At 42.2% G+C, this 15,134-nt stretch overlaps 3 protein-coding genes across 3 annotated transcripts; all 3 read right to left on the bottom strand.

Annotated features, from left to right (window-relative positions):
- Positions 1–205: 205 nt before the first annotated feature.
- On the bottom strand, positions 206–1,305 carry gtf2h5 (general transcription factor IIH, polypeptide 5). The gene is made up of 3 exons (XM_084560524.1): positions 1,262–1,305; positions 802–887; positions 206–649 (listed from the first exon to the last, which is right to left on the bottom strand). Exons 2-3 carry the CDS (start codon positions 834–836, stop codon positions 469–471), a joined length of 216 nt encoding a protein of 71 aa, XP_084416650.1. The 5' UTR covers positions 837–887; positions 1,262–1,305; the 3' UTR covers positions 206–468.
- A 244-nt stretch (positions 1,306–1,549) lies between these two features.
- Positions 1,550–7,722, bottom strand: serac1 (serine active site containing 1). Its single transcript, XM_084560143.1, has 17 exons — positions 7,659–7,722; positions 6,967–7,113; positions 6,842–6,878; positions 6,579–6,721; positions 6,162–6,251; positions 5,431–5,562; positions 5,216–5,337; positions 4,972–5,100; positions 4,703–4,816; positions 4,209–4,371; positions 3,924–4,074; positions 3,679–3,820; positions 3,427–3,527; positions 3,196–3,293; positions 2,857–3,039; positions 2,630–2,773; positions 1,550–2,523 (listed from the first exon to the last, which is right to left on the bottom strand). The coding sequence occupies exons 2-17, from the start codon at positions 7,058–7,060 to the stop codon at positions 2,387–2,389; spliced, it is 1,980 nt and encodes a 659-aa protein (XP_084416269.1). The 5' UTR covers positions 7,061–7,113; positions 7,659–7,722; the 3' UTR covers positions 1,550–2,386.
- Positions 7,723–8,432: 710 nt separating this feature from the next.
- myct1a (myc target 1a) lies at positions 8,433–11,284 on the bottom strand. Its single transcript, XM_084560080.1, has 2 exons — positions 10,843–11,284; positions 8,433–9,930 (listed from the first exon to the last, which is right to left on the bottom strand). Exons 1-2 carry the CDS (start codon positions 10,895–10,897, stop codon positions 9,383–9,385), a joined length of 603 nt encoding a protein of 200 aa, XP_084416206.1. The 5' UTR covers positions 10,898–11,284; the 3' UTR covers positions 8,433–9,382.
- Positions 11,285–15,134: the final 3,850 nt, after the last annotated feature.

The following is a 15,134-nucleotide window of genomic DNA, read 5'->3' as shown; positions in this document are numbered from 1 at the left end:
ACTTTCAGGTGTGTGTGTTACCTGTAATGAAACAACAGCTCCATTATCCCACATTCGCAAGTTACAATTTTGTTTTCCACTTACTATTTTTATTATTATCTTACTCTGTAATTTTTCTTGTTGCTGTGTATACTGATATTTTTCAGTTTATTTTCAACTCCAACAATGTGAAAAACACACAAAAGTTCACTTTCACACATCTGCACACCTTTGCTTCTTTTTAGTCGTTTATTTTACACACTTTTATCAACCCTCCATAAAAACACAGGCTGATGTAGAAGCGTTCGCTCAAATCATCAATTTAAACCAAGGACACAAAAACTTTCAAGCCGGCAGCCAAGTATTAAAGCATTGTAACAGACAGAACTATTGTTCCATTTCAGTCTGCAGTTAAAACATTACAAACAGTATGTTTTTAATTGCAACAAAATAATAAACAGTCCAGTGTCCAAGAAAAATATCTCAGGGTTATTTCTGCGTGACAGGGAATGAATTCTGGTCCATCAGCTCGCCAACCCTCTCCTGGAGTGTGTGAACCACCTCTGCCAGGATGAAAAGGTGTGTGTCGTCGAGGTCCTTCAGGATGAACTTCTTCCCTAAGGCCATTTTTTCATCCAGGTAGAGGAGGAACTGTTTCATTGCAGGATCACTGAGAGTGTAGGGAAGAAAGGGGGAAAAGATTCACATAAGTTATGTCTGTGAAATCATCTGATGGTGATTGTTGCTAATGGTTTTCAGTTTTCATCAGAAGCGCTTGATTAGGGTGCAAATATTTCTTGGCAGATTGACAGCTTTCCTTACCATTCAACAAGGACACCTTTGTGTACGTTGACCATGTTGACAGGTGCACACAAATCCTCAGTCCAGGAAATTTAAGTGTTCAAAACCTGAAGCACAACAACAACAAAGACGTAACTTTCATGGCCATTAACAGACGAAGGGCTAAAAATGTCAAAGTAAATTTCGATGAATAAATGCGACACAGTTAGAGAAGACATGTCTGGATTTTAATCTCTTTAGGTGGATAAAATCAACTAAAAATAAATAAATAAATGTTCGTAAACGCTAGCTCTCAGTTTGAGTCCAGTTAGCATTTTACTGCTAACGCTAGGTCAGTATAAACATAACCCTCAGACGTGTTCAGCTAAGTAAAATATTTCTCAAATACTGATCAAACAAGCTACCACAAAAAGAACATGCTTAACTATTTTAACCAAATTTGTAAATATATATATAAACAGGAAAAGAGCCTTTCACAAACCTGAGAGCTTCAGTTCCTTAATGCTAACTGTGCTCAAGTCGTCACAGCGTATGGGGATAAAGTACGGTGTCTTCAAAGGGACAATCCTCAGCGAATCTAAAACGTACGCATGCGCAATATAAAAGGTATGTTTGCGTTTCGCTTTTTCTGTGCAGATTTATTACGCAGTTGGGAAAATAGCTATTTTTTTCTTTTCTTTTATACCGCATTAATACCACGCATTAAAAAAATATAAAATAAGAATAAAACAAAAATAAATAAATGTACAGAGACGTCAAATTAACCCTCCATCTTATACATTTATTCAGTCCATTGCCAGCTTTCAGCATTGTTAGTGGCAGTTGTACCTGAAAAACACGTGGAGATTAAAATCCCATTGCTTCGTTAGTCTCATAAAAATAAATAACCAGGGCTAACACATTAATGCAGGTCCGTTTGAGGTAAGGCTTTGGGAATGAATACATTTTGGCACACAATATAGGACTTTCATATAGTTAGGGTTAAATCGTTAAAATACAAAAATAAAATCTTAAACCTTTGCTCTGGTCAAAGGTACAGATGACCATTGTTGGTCATAAAATGTCAGTGCATCCTGAAGTAAACACTTACATGTGGCTTATCTTAAACTGGCAGGTCTAAAATGAAAAGGGGAAAAAAAACTGACATAAAATGTGAGGATATGAGGGACCGCTGGCAAGTTACTGCCGCGCCTCCTCCTCCTCGTCTGTTTTGTCAGTTTGTTGTTAAATCACGTTGGATCGAACGTTGTGTTGTTGAGTAGGCCAGCTGTTGGACTTTAAACCCATCAGCCTGGATTCTGCCTGCTCAAGAACTAAATTACTTACAAGTGAAATCTTTAACTAATCTGAAACCAATCTTAAGAAGGTGGCTAGAAAAACAAAGTAAGCACCCAGGTTTCTTTGTCAAAACTTTTCGCATATGTTAAATCTTAAATAAATCTTATATTCATTGTTATGATATAATCACATTAGTGGTTGTTTAGGTGAATGTGCAACAACAAGAGGCAGTTATGTCTTTTGGTTGGAGGATGGGGGGGTGATAGTGCTCTCCCACAGCTCACATTTACAGTAGATTAAGAAAAGTGTTTGTGCTCATATATTTGAGTCAGTGGCTGATGAAGGTCTGAAGGGCTTCCTGGATGAACTGGAGGCTGCGTTTGTACAGGAACGAGTCCTTCTTCTCTGGCTTGCAGATGTTGAGATGATCTACGCCCACTTCGATGAGCTCCCCGATGCCGAGATCTGAAACCGAACCGGGTAAAGGAACCACGTTACAGACAAAACCTATAAATTCTGTTCTTCATATTTTAAATCTTACATTATAGATAGATATGCTTTATTCCCATACTTGCTGACTGCGTTGGTACCACCAGTATCTTGATCATGGGGCCTATGTTTGTTGGCACCGTCTCCGCAAAACTCAGCACCTTGAATTCCTTTTCTTTGGCCATGTTAAGGAAGCCCTCATTCAGGTTGCGCAGAGCTGGTGAGTCTTAAAGCACACAGAGTCTTAAAGCACAGTGGATATTGAACTTTTTATTTATTTAGTTAGTTTTGAAAAATGCGCATACTCACCTTTACAGAGTTCCCTGACTTCTATTGACGGGAAGAGGAGATATCGGACATTGACGGAGTACTCGGCCATACTGGTGCCATGGTGAGGAACACTGTAGAACAAAATGCCTTTGGTGTTCTGTAACAACCCGCGCATGTCTGGGTCTTCTGAGGCATCCAGCAGCATTTTCTTCACAAGCAGACCTGACAGAGAAACCAAGCACAAGAGGAAAGAGGCATACACACGTGAGTGCAACATTTAAATCAGACAAATATAGCCACGACTAGATGCAAGTTCAAGAAAATATTATTGAGTGAAACTCTTGACATGCTTGTGGAAGGAAAGTTCTGATGGAATACCTCCCATACTGTGGGCTACCCAGACCACAGGCCTTTCCCCAACTCCTGCCTGCTTTAACTTCTTTAGCAGCTCTCGACTTCTGTAGGCCAAAGACTTCCTGAGGAGTCCGAAAACAATTTGATACATCATGATCATTATTTTTAATATAGTTTTTTTCCACAATTGTACGCATTTGTAATCCTGCATACATAATCACCAGCGGATATATTAAGAAACAGTTTTTTTTTTACCTCTGACTCTCAGCAGGACACTTGGCCATCCAGTCGCTGAGATGACTGTCATACTCCACTGACAGTACTCTTAGATTTGGACAGTCAGCAGCCAACCATGACTGTCAAGAAATACAAGGACACAACATGATTTATTTCCTTCCAGTTGTTCCAAAGATTACATTTTTTCGTAGGAAGAAAAACAGGGGATAGCCCCCTAATGGTAATCAGTGATACTCTACTATAATTCGAGGAATTTGGTGCATTTGTCACCTTTGGCCAGCACTCTGTATAGTCATCTCTGCTTTCAGCTTCTCTTTCTTCCTCTGCAGCACTGCGGTCCTGCTGCCTCCACGTTTTAAAAGCTGCCCCTAGGATCCCGTGGATGAACAGCACATCTGCTTTGATCGGCTGGCTGGAAATTAAAACATTTGGTATGTCTGAGTCACACGAAATATAAAACGAAAGTGACGCGTCACAAGAACTGATGCAACATTCAAACTGAACGGTTTCCCTACTTGTCTCGTGTTTGTGGGTGGAGGATGTAAACACCGTCTTGGTATTTCTCCTTCACCGTCTCCCTGTCCAGGTTGGCCAGAGCACGGGCTGCGTGAGAGGCCTGCATCACATGAGGAGACTGCATCATCTCAGCCAGCACGGAGATCCAACCTGAGGGAGTTGAACAGGTAGGAAGAAAGAGGAGAACGGTCGCACCCGTTCAAATGTTTGGTTTTTTAAGTTAATATTGCGACAGAAAATATTAAAAACAGAAAATACACACAGGCGAGTGTGACCAGACTTACCAGACTGCGCTATGGCCTGGTGGACACCTTCGTTTAGTGCCAAGTTCCCTATGATCCGAACAATGTTTCTCTGGATCTTCAGGGAGTCTCTTCTGAGCTGATAGACCCTCTGGAGGAGCTGCAGACCTCCACTGGAAACAATATGGTCGCAGTGGCTTTGCACCTGCAGTCAATAAACACACGTTTCATTAATTATTATTCTAACACACTATCATGGTCATCCACTTATGGGCTACCCTTATAAGATAATGAGGTAAAAGTACTTATAATAATAACTGTATGCAGAGAAGTGCCCCTCCAGTCGTGGGACATATGAATCTAAACTAAAGCAAAAACTGCTTTGTTTTTAGTTTCTATTTGAATGACTGATAAAGGGCTGGAGGGAGGACCAAGATGAAGAATGCACTCCTACAATGACCATGATTATTTTTAGAATAATGGAACTGGCCAACCTCTTCTCCAGACCGAATCATGTTCAGATGTATAATCATTACCTTTGAGTGCTGTACGAGGGCCTGTAGACAGAAAGACTCCACCTTCTCTGAAGGAACAGAGGTCAGGCTTTGGGCGTACGGCAGCCCGTTGCCACCAAAGCACCACAGACCACCCTGTAACAACAACACGTCCACATGTTAGTGACAGGAATCAAAAATCTCACGTCAGCAGCGGATTTATTTCATGCTGATTTGTGTTCTAGGCTCTTCTTCGCCATCTTTAAGGTGTTATATATGAGTACATGTTGGCATACAACTCTTATTATTACCCTTTGTGCTGCCAGTGACTGAGTGCTTTCTTTGAGGGCCAGGGAGGTGAAGTATTGGACACATTTGTCCACCTCAGACTGAGGCAAAGATGCCAGCAGCTGCCTCAGTCCATCCTCTGCTGACAAACCCTGAGAAAGCATGAATACGTTTTAGTTTCTTCCTATATACGCGTGCGAGGTAAAGCTGAGGTAGTCACAGCTGGCAGACGTGCTAAACAGTAGAATATCTCATGAAGATACGTACGTCCTCCAAGGCAGGCAGCGGAGGAGGGTGCCGGAAGAATCGCAGGTCTACCTGAGGCGTCCGAGCCAGGCCCAACGCTGTCCGCTGGTCTATGACCTGGGCTGCTGTCTGGTACTGGTAGTCTGCGTTATTCACAAGAAGTGTGATCTAACACCAATGCAGTGCGTGTATTATAAATTACTTTTAAATGATATGGGTCTTTTTGTTTAATTTACCGTGCCAGTGGTGATTGTCTGCAAGCTCCTGGACAGCCTGTAGTCTGATGGCTTTATTGGGTGACTGTGTTTTCTTCAAGAGGGCCCATAATGCCACCTCATGTGGGTCTGCATCCACGTGGCTGAAGTGCTCTAAGACACACAATTGCAGAATAAACTAAACAGCTGTACATTTACAGAGCAAAGTGGAGAGGTGTGTCTCCAAGTTGTATCTCTAGGGGGCTATGTAAAGCTTTATTCAAACTACCAGGCCAGCTACCAGAGTCTAGAGTACCACGTTTAGATCACGACAACAGCTAGGGAGCTACAGTACAAACCTTGTGGTAGCAAACCTCGTGTCATCAACTTGACAGCTAGTAATTAGTAAAAGGTCAAGAGTTAATTTTAAGAGGTTTTGCTGATGTATTGCTATAATCCTAAAAAAAAACAGTGAATTTAGATTAAAAAGCACGCGTTGTATAGAATTCATATATGGACAAAACAATCCGTGTACGCATATTCCAGTCAGAGTACATATTAATGTACAAACTATGTGACATCCAAAAACAGGATGTGCATGAGAAGGGGCAGGTGTTTCCTTTGGTCTCCGCGTACACGGCTCCACGCAAAAATGACTCGACAGCTGCAGTTTTTTCTGAGAATAAATATTTGCGAGTCTACTGGCGGCGGCGTCTGCCTTCTAAATCCAAGATTTTGGTAGGATGTCACAAAAGCAACTTTTACTTTCTTACCGTCTAGCGACTGAAGCAGAAGCCTCGAAGATATTTCTAGAAACCGTCTCGCTGCTTTATGAAGTTCCCTCCTTGCTTTGTTTGTAAGTCCTGGAACAAATGCACAGATAAAGTCAGATATTTGTTCATTTTTGTGCTCATTATTGAGCCTTTGAGTATAAGTTAGTCGTGATTGTTTCCATGGAAAAGGAGAACACTGACTAGTGGATGTGAGATCAGTCAACAGAGTGACCCAAATATACCGGCAGGAAGGAAATTATAACAGATGTCACTGGCCAGCTGGTCAGACAAGGACTAAATAAAGCCACTCAGCATATTTCGTCAGATTTCATGCAGTTAGTCTGTAGCACCATATCCAAAAACATCACATGACAACACGTGATAACTTCCAATTTCGGCCGTAAAGACTTTAATCACCTGCAGTTAGGTTGTCTTTTTCTTCGGAGGGTGTGGTTTGCAGATAGATGTAAGACTTGTATTTCTCCTGAAGAATTGCACTAGTGTCAATGGTCACTGCTTTATCCAAGGCTACCACCTCATAAGTAATAAAAAGACAGCCCCTGCAGAGAAAGACAGTGGATAAGCCGTGCAGCGGTGCTAATTATTTTCCACACAAACAGCAGAAATCAAATGTGGCCAGTGAAGAATTGTAACCCGCGTGTGAACTGTGCACAACTCACCCCAAGACCACTGCACCGGTTACTTTAGCAACTTTCCCTAAAAGTGAACAGAAGAGACATCTTTATTGATGGTTTCTGACAATAAGATGTGAACACGTAAGGCCAGCGGTACCCTGATAACTCACTTAAATCTTTCCACTGGAGCACCTTTTTCACACCGGGCGTCCCAGCTGTACTCAGTCTCCGGCAGCGGATCAGACGCAGAGCTGCAACAGACATCCTCCGCCTGTATACCCTCCTCCTAAGTCCACCAGAGACGAAAACTTTCCAACCTAGACCAGGAAATACGAAAGAAAGTCACATGTGTGGATGGACAATTACATTCTTGATAAAAAACAAAACAAAAAACAATTGAATGAAAAAGGATTTATAGCATAAATAGCAGCCTGAGTCAGATGATGCAGAATAGTCCAGATAATTACAGTTTATGCGATCACTGGAGCTTTAAGCCTCTAATAGTTTTAACATTAAAGCAACTTTGGTAGCTAATGTAAAAGGATGAACTCATTTGGTAGACCTCTAGCTAACGTTAGCTACCTTAGCTCCCCTTAAAAAAGTAGACTGCCACCTCTTCTGACAGCCTGGCTCATGCTACAATAACATATAGACCGATGTTCCACTCAGTTGTAGCGTTAAAGTTAAAAAAACGTTGCTAACTTAGCCGTAAGCTAACACTAACTTGCTGTAGATTCAGCTAGCTTCTGGCTAACGTTTCACTTTCAGAGCTTAGCGTAGCTCTCTGACTTTATGACAACCAGCTGACTGACAAGATCAAAATGTAGTTTAGCTTTTTTTTGAAGCCGAACAGTGAAATTACCGTGTTTATCGAAAAGAACTACGACAATGTCATCCACCACAGCGGCCGGTGTTCCTCGGTGTCCATAAACACAGCGTAAAACGTGTCTCACAAATAATACGTCATCAGAGGCGTTTAGCTCGGATCAAAACAACAAAACCTAAAAAAATATATTATTTTATTTTTATTTTTTGCGATTAATTTAGTAAAACACATTATGATTATGATAATTATTATACAATATATAGATATTTGTTTTTGCTATTTGAAGGGTGGATCTACCTTTTGACCTGTAAATCTCTAAAGCCTTTTACTGTAATATGCAAATTTTTCCTGTATAAAACAGTCAATTTGGTAATTATGCAATAAATTAAAGATAAAGACTGATATGTTTACAGTAGGAGGTGTATCCGCCGGTGGTGCTGACCGATTGACATCAGGATGTAGTTTGTCGTGATAGATTGTGCATGCAGGACATCCCAATACAATAATGTGCATTCATTCATTCATTCATTCATTTTCTATACCCGGTTATTCCTGTTAAGGGTCGCGGGGGTCTGCTGGAGCCTATCCCAGCTGTCATCGGGCGAGAGGTGGGGGTACACCCTGGACAGGTCGCCAGTCCATCGCAGGGCTAACACAGAGAGACAGACAACCATTCACACTCACACTCACACCTATGGCCAATTTAGAATCACCAATGAACCTAATGAGCATGTCTTTGGATGGTGGGAGGAAGCCGGAGTACCCGGAGAGAACCCACACAGACACAGGGAGAACGTGCAAACAATAATGTGCATAAACATTACAATTTCTCTTACCCAGATAACAAAGTATAGCTTTAGAAACTTCTCCAATGTATGTTTTTGGGTGACTACTGTATTTTAGAGGTGTTATTATGTGCATGTTTGGTGCACATATGTGTGAGAGGGGCACTGCTTTGTTTTTGCTAGCGAATGCCCTCAGTATCAAACTTGTTAAAGACCACAACTTCTGTTTGGAAAACCTTTTTATTATTGCTTTTATTGCATTAACTTAAGAGCAGAGTTCAGTGAAATTACATTCAAAACATACATAACATATAAAAACATTTAATGCCCACACCTTTGTCTCTCTTTCTCTTTCTCTTCATGCATACGGTTCATGCAGGTACACACAGAACATTTTTTTAGGATGCCGCTCACACACGCACACACACGCACGCACATGTTGCAGCGCTGTAAAAATATGTGTGGGTCAGCAAATAAAACATTGGGTCAATTTAACCCGGTCTTCAGGATCATTTCGCATAGATACATATCTGACACATATATCTTTTATTACGCTTCGCATATATAGTCATTCTCTGTCATTCTTGCATAGTTATTATATGACCAGCAGGGATGAAGCATACGTCTCGTCTTGCTCCATAAATGCCCAGCCAACAATATGTATTTGTAGATTTTTGCTTTGTTTAGACTAAAGAAACGTTCTGTGCGGGCACATGTGAGACTGCTCATTTTTAAGAGGAGTAGTTGTCAACAGCCAACGTTTTATATATATATATATAGGCATACCAATAGCCATACAAAATGATGCAGTTTCAAGGTGTTATTATGGGCACATTGTTGACCTTGACCTCCTTGTTTGCTCCGCCAGCTTCACCTGGTCATATACATCACATCAATATAGATTTAATCCATTATCCTCTGGAAAACCATTTACAACTCAGGGCTGATTCAGTTAGTTTCAACATCTCACTCCTATCAGGTGCATGTCTCCTGGTAAGCCCTAATGATGCTCTCATAAGCTGGAGGTGGGGTTTGCGTCGCATGGAAACCTCTCACACCGTTGCTCCCCCAGAAGGACTGCGGTCTTGGCGGGGTGGCAGCCGGCTCGGCCGCATTTTGAGACGTTCCAGTTGACATTGTCAGAGTCGGTGTGCGAGGCAGTGTGGTCTGGCTCCCCTCCTCTGCCTCCCTCGCGATCTGGCTGCACTGGAGGAGAGGGTGGAAGGTGGAAGCCCTGAAGCTGGATTTGCTCCCCAGCGGGTCCAGGTGGTCGGGGGAGGAGGTCTGGCGGTGGAAGGTGAAAGCGGCGCTGACCAAACTGTTGTTGCTCCGCCGGTCGTAGCTGCTGTTGCGGTTGAAGCCCGGGCGGCTGCGGGACGAGGTGTGCGAGTGGCGAGGCGGGCGGCGGGTGATGCTCGCCGAGCCTATCCTGCGTCGGGACATCCACGTCAGGACCACATAAACCAGGGCACCCAAGAGAAGGCCCACCGCAATGGACACACAGAAAGCTATAATCAGAGGGACTGTGAAGACAGAAGCATGTAGTTTATGAGCTGGGCTGCAGTATGTATTTTTCTTACTTCATATTCTACATTATTTGCTTTTCATGTCATTACTCATTAGTATTTTTTTGTAGAATTACGAGGGATTAAGCGTTTAAAGCACTTTTCCTTACTGACAGTTTTATATTTATCATCGCTTGGCAACGGGAGGAATTTTAATTAGAATGTATGGCCTTACCAACATTACAAAAACATCTGCTTGTAACAAATTGCCAGCAGTGCCTTGCAAGACGGTGCCCCTTGACAAAATAATGATAGGCATTCCTCTTTCTTGTTTACCAGATGAAGTCACTTGGGGACAACAAACTACGTTTTAGTCTGAAAAAAAAAAAAAAAAAGCTACGGATTTCTTTGCTTCTTTGCTTTCGAGGCAGCAATGCCAACATAAACATGCTTTAGAGGAGGGAGAGAATGCAGCGGATGAGACAAATCCCCCTTGGACGTCTTCCAGAGAAAACAAATCAGTTTCCTCTCGATACCATTAAGTGTTAACCGAATCTGCTTTGTTACGAGCTCGTATTTCCACGGCTGTGTTTTTTTTTTTCCTTCTCTCTCGAATGTTGGGAAAGGAGAAAGCAGACACTGGTCAGATGTCATCTGGAAATGACATTTGTGAAAACAGAGAAAAGAATGCGACGAAAAACTTATCGGAAACAATTAGGTCCTGGATTGAGTGTGCGTAAAAATCAAAAACTGTGTCTTGAATAAGCAGATTTCTTCTATTTCGTAGAGTTCAGAACTAACAGCCCACATATTGCTTCTATTCCAGGGCTGATTAAAGCTTGAATTCCTGAGAGAACAAGAGCAGCAATCAAAGCAACCACATAAAAAAAAACAGCTAAAAGAGAAGGAAAGTTAGAAAAAAAAACTCACCAGCATCGAAAGACTGAAATATTTCCATAAAGAGATTTGTGCTGTTCTCAGCCATGACTATCTGCTTGGCCAGAGGAGAAGAAGAGAGACAGTCTTTCACTCTCTTCTTCTCCCTTATTCTGTCAGTTTGTCCCTACACTCCTTTTCTTCTGATGGGTTTTCCTGTCTCTCTGCACCGTCTCTTTCCTGTTCTCCTACTTTCTCCCGCTCTCCTCTCTCGCACACTTTCTCCGTCCGTATGTATGTGCGACTCCCTCAGAGGGAGACTCAGCCCAGAGGCACACAGGACTGGCAGCTAACCCTGGCCGTCGTCTTGTTTATGGAAGCGGAAAACTACACTGTCACATTTCCTGCCTTTCTGCTTGAAATTAGCAACAGGAGTGGCTTATCTATCCAGGACAGAGAGATCCTGGAGGTGGGGAGATGGGGTGTTTCTGTAATCACTTCCTCTGCCATCATTTCCTTGAGGTTGATTAATGTCAGAAAAAGCGTCACCGCGGCAACCTGAAGAGTTAGCGTTTAGCTGTCACCGTAGGAAAGTCCACTACACTCACCAGTATTTTTCTTCCTCTCAGAAATAATAAATATTTCAATCTCTCATTCCCCCCCCCCCCCCCCCCCCCCCCCTTCCACCACAGAGACCACAGACGGGAGTCTGGTCATTAGCTGCACCAGCAGCAGTTACAGATCTGGGCCTGAAATGGGTGTTGAAGTCAAACCCGCAGCTGAAATTGATGGTGGCAATTATGTAAGTGCTTCTAACACTCTGTTGTAATGACGCAAAATAGCGATACTACTACATTTCAAACAGCTCTGTGTTTCGAGCGTCTTTGTTGGTAGGCTCACTTTTTCCACGACGTCTGCCAGGTCAGTGGTGCCTGGGTTGGACGTCTGGTCCTTTCCTCAGCTTGAGAGATCCAGTGTAAACATTTGTGGCTTGATAAGAGCAGCTACCATTTTAATGTTTTTAATTAGATGTTTTTTGGGTTTTTTTTTTTTCCTGCTGAAATGATTGAAGCTCTTCATGCTGCTCATTGTTTATCCCTCACTCAGCATTGTTTTAATCCATGTTAAGCCACAGCTGCAAGGTCATCAGTGCAGTCAGTACAGTACAGGATGTGTGTAGTCATATTGGTATGTTTCTAATGCGGACCAGCCCAATGTCTATTAATTTTACTCTCTATAGCATAGCTGATCCATATTCCTAACCTTATTCTCAACCACTTAAGTCAAGTAATATACAAAAATATGAGATTTTTAGTCAAAATCTTCATGAGTGTATTATAATAAGAAGCCAACATCCTTCTCTCTGGCATAGAGAAAAAGAGTGAGAGAGTACCCTGACCACAGCTTGAACTTCCTTTAATTGTTGGCTCTGCCGTAAAACCTGTTCCACATACCCAGCAAACACCCATAGCACCGTGTGAACTAGAGACATTGTGTTTTGTTGTAGAGAAATTTATAAAGGGTAGCAGAGTTTTCTGTTCATAGGTGGAGCGAGGAGACATTCCTGGAGCTTTTGTAGCTCAACTTCATGGCGTTTATCAAAATGTCACTGAACAGAGTGGTGGTAAACTGGTGACAGTGTGCTGTACTTTATGTTTTAATGAGGAAATCAACATCCTATGAGGACTTTAATGATTTGAGTAGCAATGGAGGTGATACTATAACGTGGTCTTTGAAGTTTAACAAACTAGTGTCTTGCTGATTCTCAAAACAACATGTTTTCATCAATGTGCTGTTGTGGATATAAATAGTAACCGCTCCAGTCAGTGATACTTTCATATGTTTGGAAAAAAAAAAAATGGTTTGACGTGTCACTTCAGTTCCCTCTCTGACCAGTAGATGGTGTAATACTCATGTGATGTGAAACTCTCAGAGAGCTCCTCCACTCCCACCACGGCAAGTAATTATGTGGGCTAGACTTTGACCCATATTTAAGAAAAACCTAATTAGCTGGATTTCCTTCCTCATATTTAATGTCGGCGCTGAGGTAACAACAGTGCATTTGCTCATTTTATATCATACGCTAAAAGAATCTTCCCACAGTTTTGATATCATACACATTGTGCACCTCTGCTTCATCTAAATGCTTTTATTCAGAATCAGAGATAGCAGCAGTGTTACATGTTTAACATGATTATTTTTTTTTTATATAAGAGCAGAATAAGTGTCCTCAAAGAGTGACGCAACAACCAAAACAAAAAAAATATCGTCTAAATATCTTTTACTGAGCATCTTATCTCTTCCAACTTAAAGAAGAACCTGACAGTCAAATTGATGGGGCTTTAGAATATGTCTTTAATGTCTTTTCTGGCCCTGTGTCTGCGTGGGTTCTCCCCAAGTACTCCAGCTTCCTCCCACCGTCCAAAGACATGCTAGTTAGGTTAATTGGTGATTCTAAATTGGCCGTAGATGTGCACGTGAGTGTGAATGGTTGTCTGTCTCTCTGTGTTAGCCCTGCGATAAACTGGTGACCTGTCCAGGGTGTACCCCCACCTCTCGCCCAATGACAGCTGGGATAGGCTCCAGCAGACCCCGCGACCCTTAACAGGAACAAGCGGTTACAGAAGATGAATGAATGAATGAATGTCTTTTCTGGAGGGAAGTGTAGGCCAGGCCCAGGCCGTTGAATTATGAGGTAATGGTGTAAGAAGATGTTTCCAATTACCACTGTGCTGTATAAGGGTCAGTTTGTAGCTTGGTACCAAAACAGTGACAACGTAGTATAAATCTGGTGCGAGAGAAGAAAGCTTGACTCCAGTTACAAAGAGAGGCAAGGCATCATCTGTCACATTCATCTGAAATGTTAGAGTAGATACTGAGATTTTGAAAAGCGGACTTAAATTTTAGAAGTTGCAGCTGAATACAAGGAGTATGGGAGCATATTTTTTTATTTTGCACAGCTTAGGTTCAATAAATTGCAGCTTAATGAGTCATCCGTCATAGAAGGCAATAATTCACAAACATGAGTATAACATAATTTCTATCATTTCTTAAAACATGTTCCTTTTGCTTAAGGAAAAATCGTTGTTAGTTTTTACCTCAAAAAGCTTTTTTTAGACACAGTTTTCAGGGTGTGAAATAGATTTGCAGAGCCGTATTTCCCTCTTTGCCACTGTTGATTTTAACACGCAGGCCGACAACAAACTTTCTAATGAGATTTTGGGAAACTGCTGACTATGCACGGAAGAGATTACCACCCTGGCGGTCTTGGTCCCAGCTCTCTGCCGGTGCAGTGATTAGATAAGAAAACGGCCCTCAGAAGGGTAGGATTTGGCAGCTACTGGAAGGTTTTGCCTATTGACCTGCATGCTTTGTCTCCTGCTCCACTCTGCTGCAACATTGTCCGCTCTCTGTTTTGCTGAATGTGTTTGGTCCTGAGGGACTCTGGACGGTAGAGGTCACCCCGAGCAGAGCGGCGTGAAAATGTAGGAATCAGCAGTCCATCCCTGCTGCCGAGCAGCCAGCAGCCAGTCCTGCTAAACCCCACGGTACACGGGCAAGACATACAGCTGATTGTGACACATGTGCATTTCTGGTTGGTTAAACTACCAAGGTAAATCATTTCCCCTGGCTTTGCTATGGTTTTTGCAATTGGGCATGCCAGTAGTTTGGATAGTCTTCTTGTTTACGGTCTGTTTTGATTCCAACTTCAAATTTTTATGTGGCCATGTGGTATAGAATTTATTTAGTGGTGAGCTTTGCCTGTAATACCCCACAAATATAGTGCACACACGCCATTTTGAGTATTTTTCCCCCCTGTAAACATACTGTTTATTCAGTCCCTGCTGAAAAAACAGCACACAGCATGACTTCAAAAGACACACAGCTAGATTCCCACCCTTAAAGTCAACCTCGTCCACCTGCTGCCAGTCACAAAACTGAAGAAAGAGAGTGATTCAGTAATCATTTGCTAGTTTCTATGATTATCGCGCCCACTCCTCTTCCATCATTTTATTGAAAGATGTTGTGGCCGGAGCACCGTGTGGCTCGTCTTTCAGCTCTTTCTAAGAGCTCTCCTGAGATGATGATGAAAGGACTTGTCTAATGGGATTACACATTGCGATAAGTGCTCAGAGCCCAGCGGTTCATCTCACCTCCCTCCTGCATTTCAAACGGTGCCATTGATCTTTTGCAGAGCACCACGTCTCGGATGTTTGTGTTTTAAGAGAGACGCTTTATTGGCAGCGGTGTGTTTCGGTTGTTGTTTGCTGTTGTAAATTTGCATCTATCTCTTAGAAATCAGATGTGTTCAGGATCCCGCCTTGTTATTTCTAGGACGGGATTTG

This window comes from Chelon labrosus, assembly GCF_963514085.1.
Source record: "Chelon labrosus genome assembly, chromosome: 14".
Taxonomy (NCBI): domain Eukaryota; kingdom Metazoa; phylum Chordata; class Actinopteri; order Mugiliformes; family Mugilidae; genus Chelon; species Chelon labrosus.
This window is presented reverse-complemented; position numbering and strand designations above follow the sequence as displayed.

Excerpts from the sequence above, each read along its gene's own strand:
- gtf2h5 (XM_084560524.1), bottom strand. The coding sequence starts at position 836 with ATGGTCAACGTACACAAAGGTGTCCTTGTTGAATG. Across the intron at positions 650-801 it reads AAAGGTGTCCTTGTTGAATG|TGATCCTGCAATGAAACAGT; the intron begins GTAAGGAAAGCT and ends CTACACTCTCAG.
- serac1 (XM_084560143.1), bottom strand. The coding sequence starts at position 7,060 with ATGTCTGTTGCAGCTCTGCGTCTGATCCGCTGCCGGAGACTGAGTACA. Across the intron at positions 3,528-3,678 it reads ATACAGAGTGCTGGCCAAAG|TCATGGTTGGCTGCTGACTG; the intron begins GTGACAAATGCA and ends ATTTCTTGACAG. Across the intron at positions 2,524-2,629 it reads GGTACCAACGCAGTCAGCAA|ATCTCGGCATCGGGGAGCTC; the intron begins GTATGGGAATAA and ends GTTCGGTTTCAG.
- myct1a (XM_084560080.1), bottom strand. The coding sequence starts at position 10,897 with ATGGCTGAGAACAGCACAAATCTCTTTATGGAAATATTTCAGTCTTTC. Across the intron at positions 9,931-10,842 it reads ATTTCAGTCTTTCGATGCTG|TCCCTCTGATTATAGCTTTC; the intron begins GTGAGTTTTTTT and ends CTGTCTTCACAG.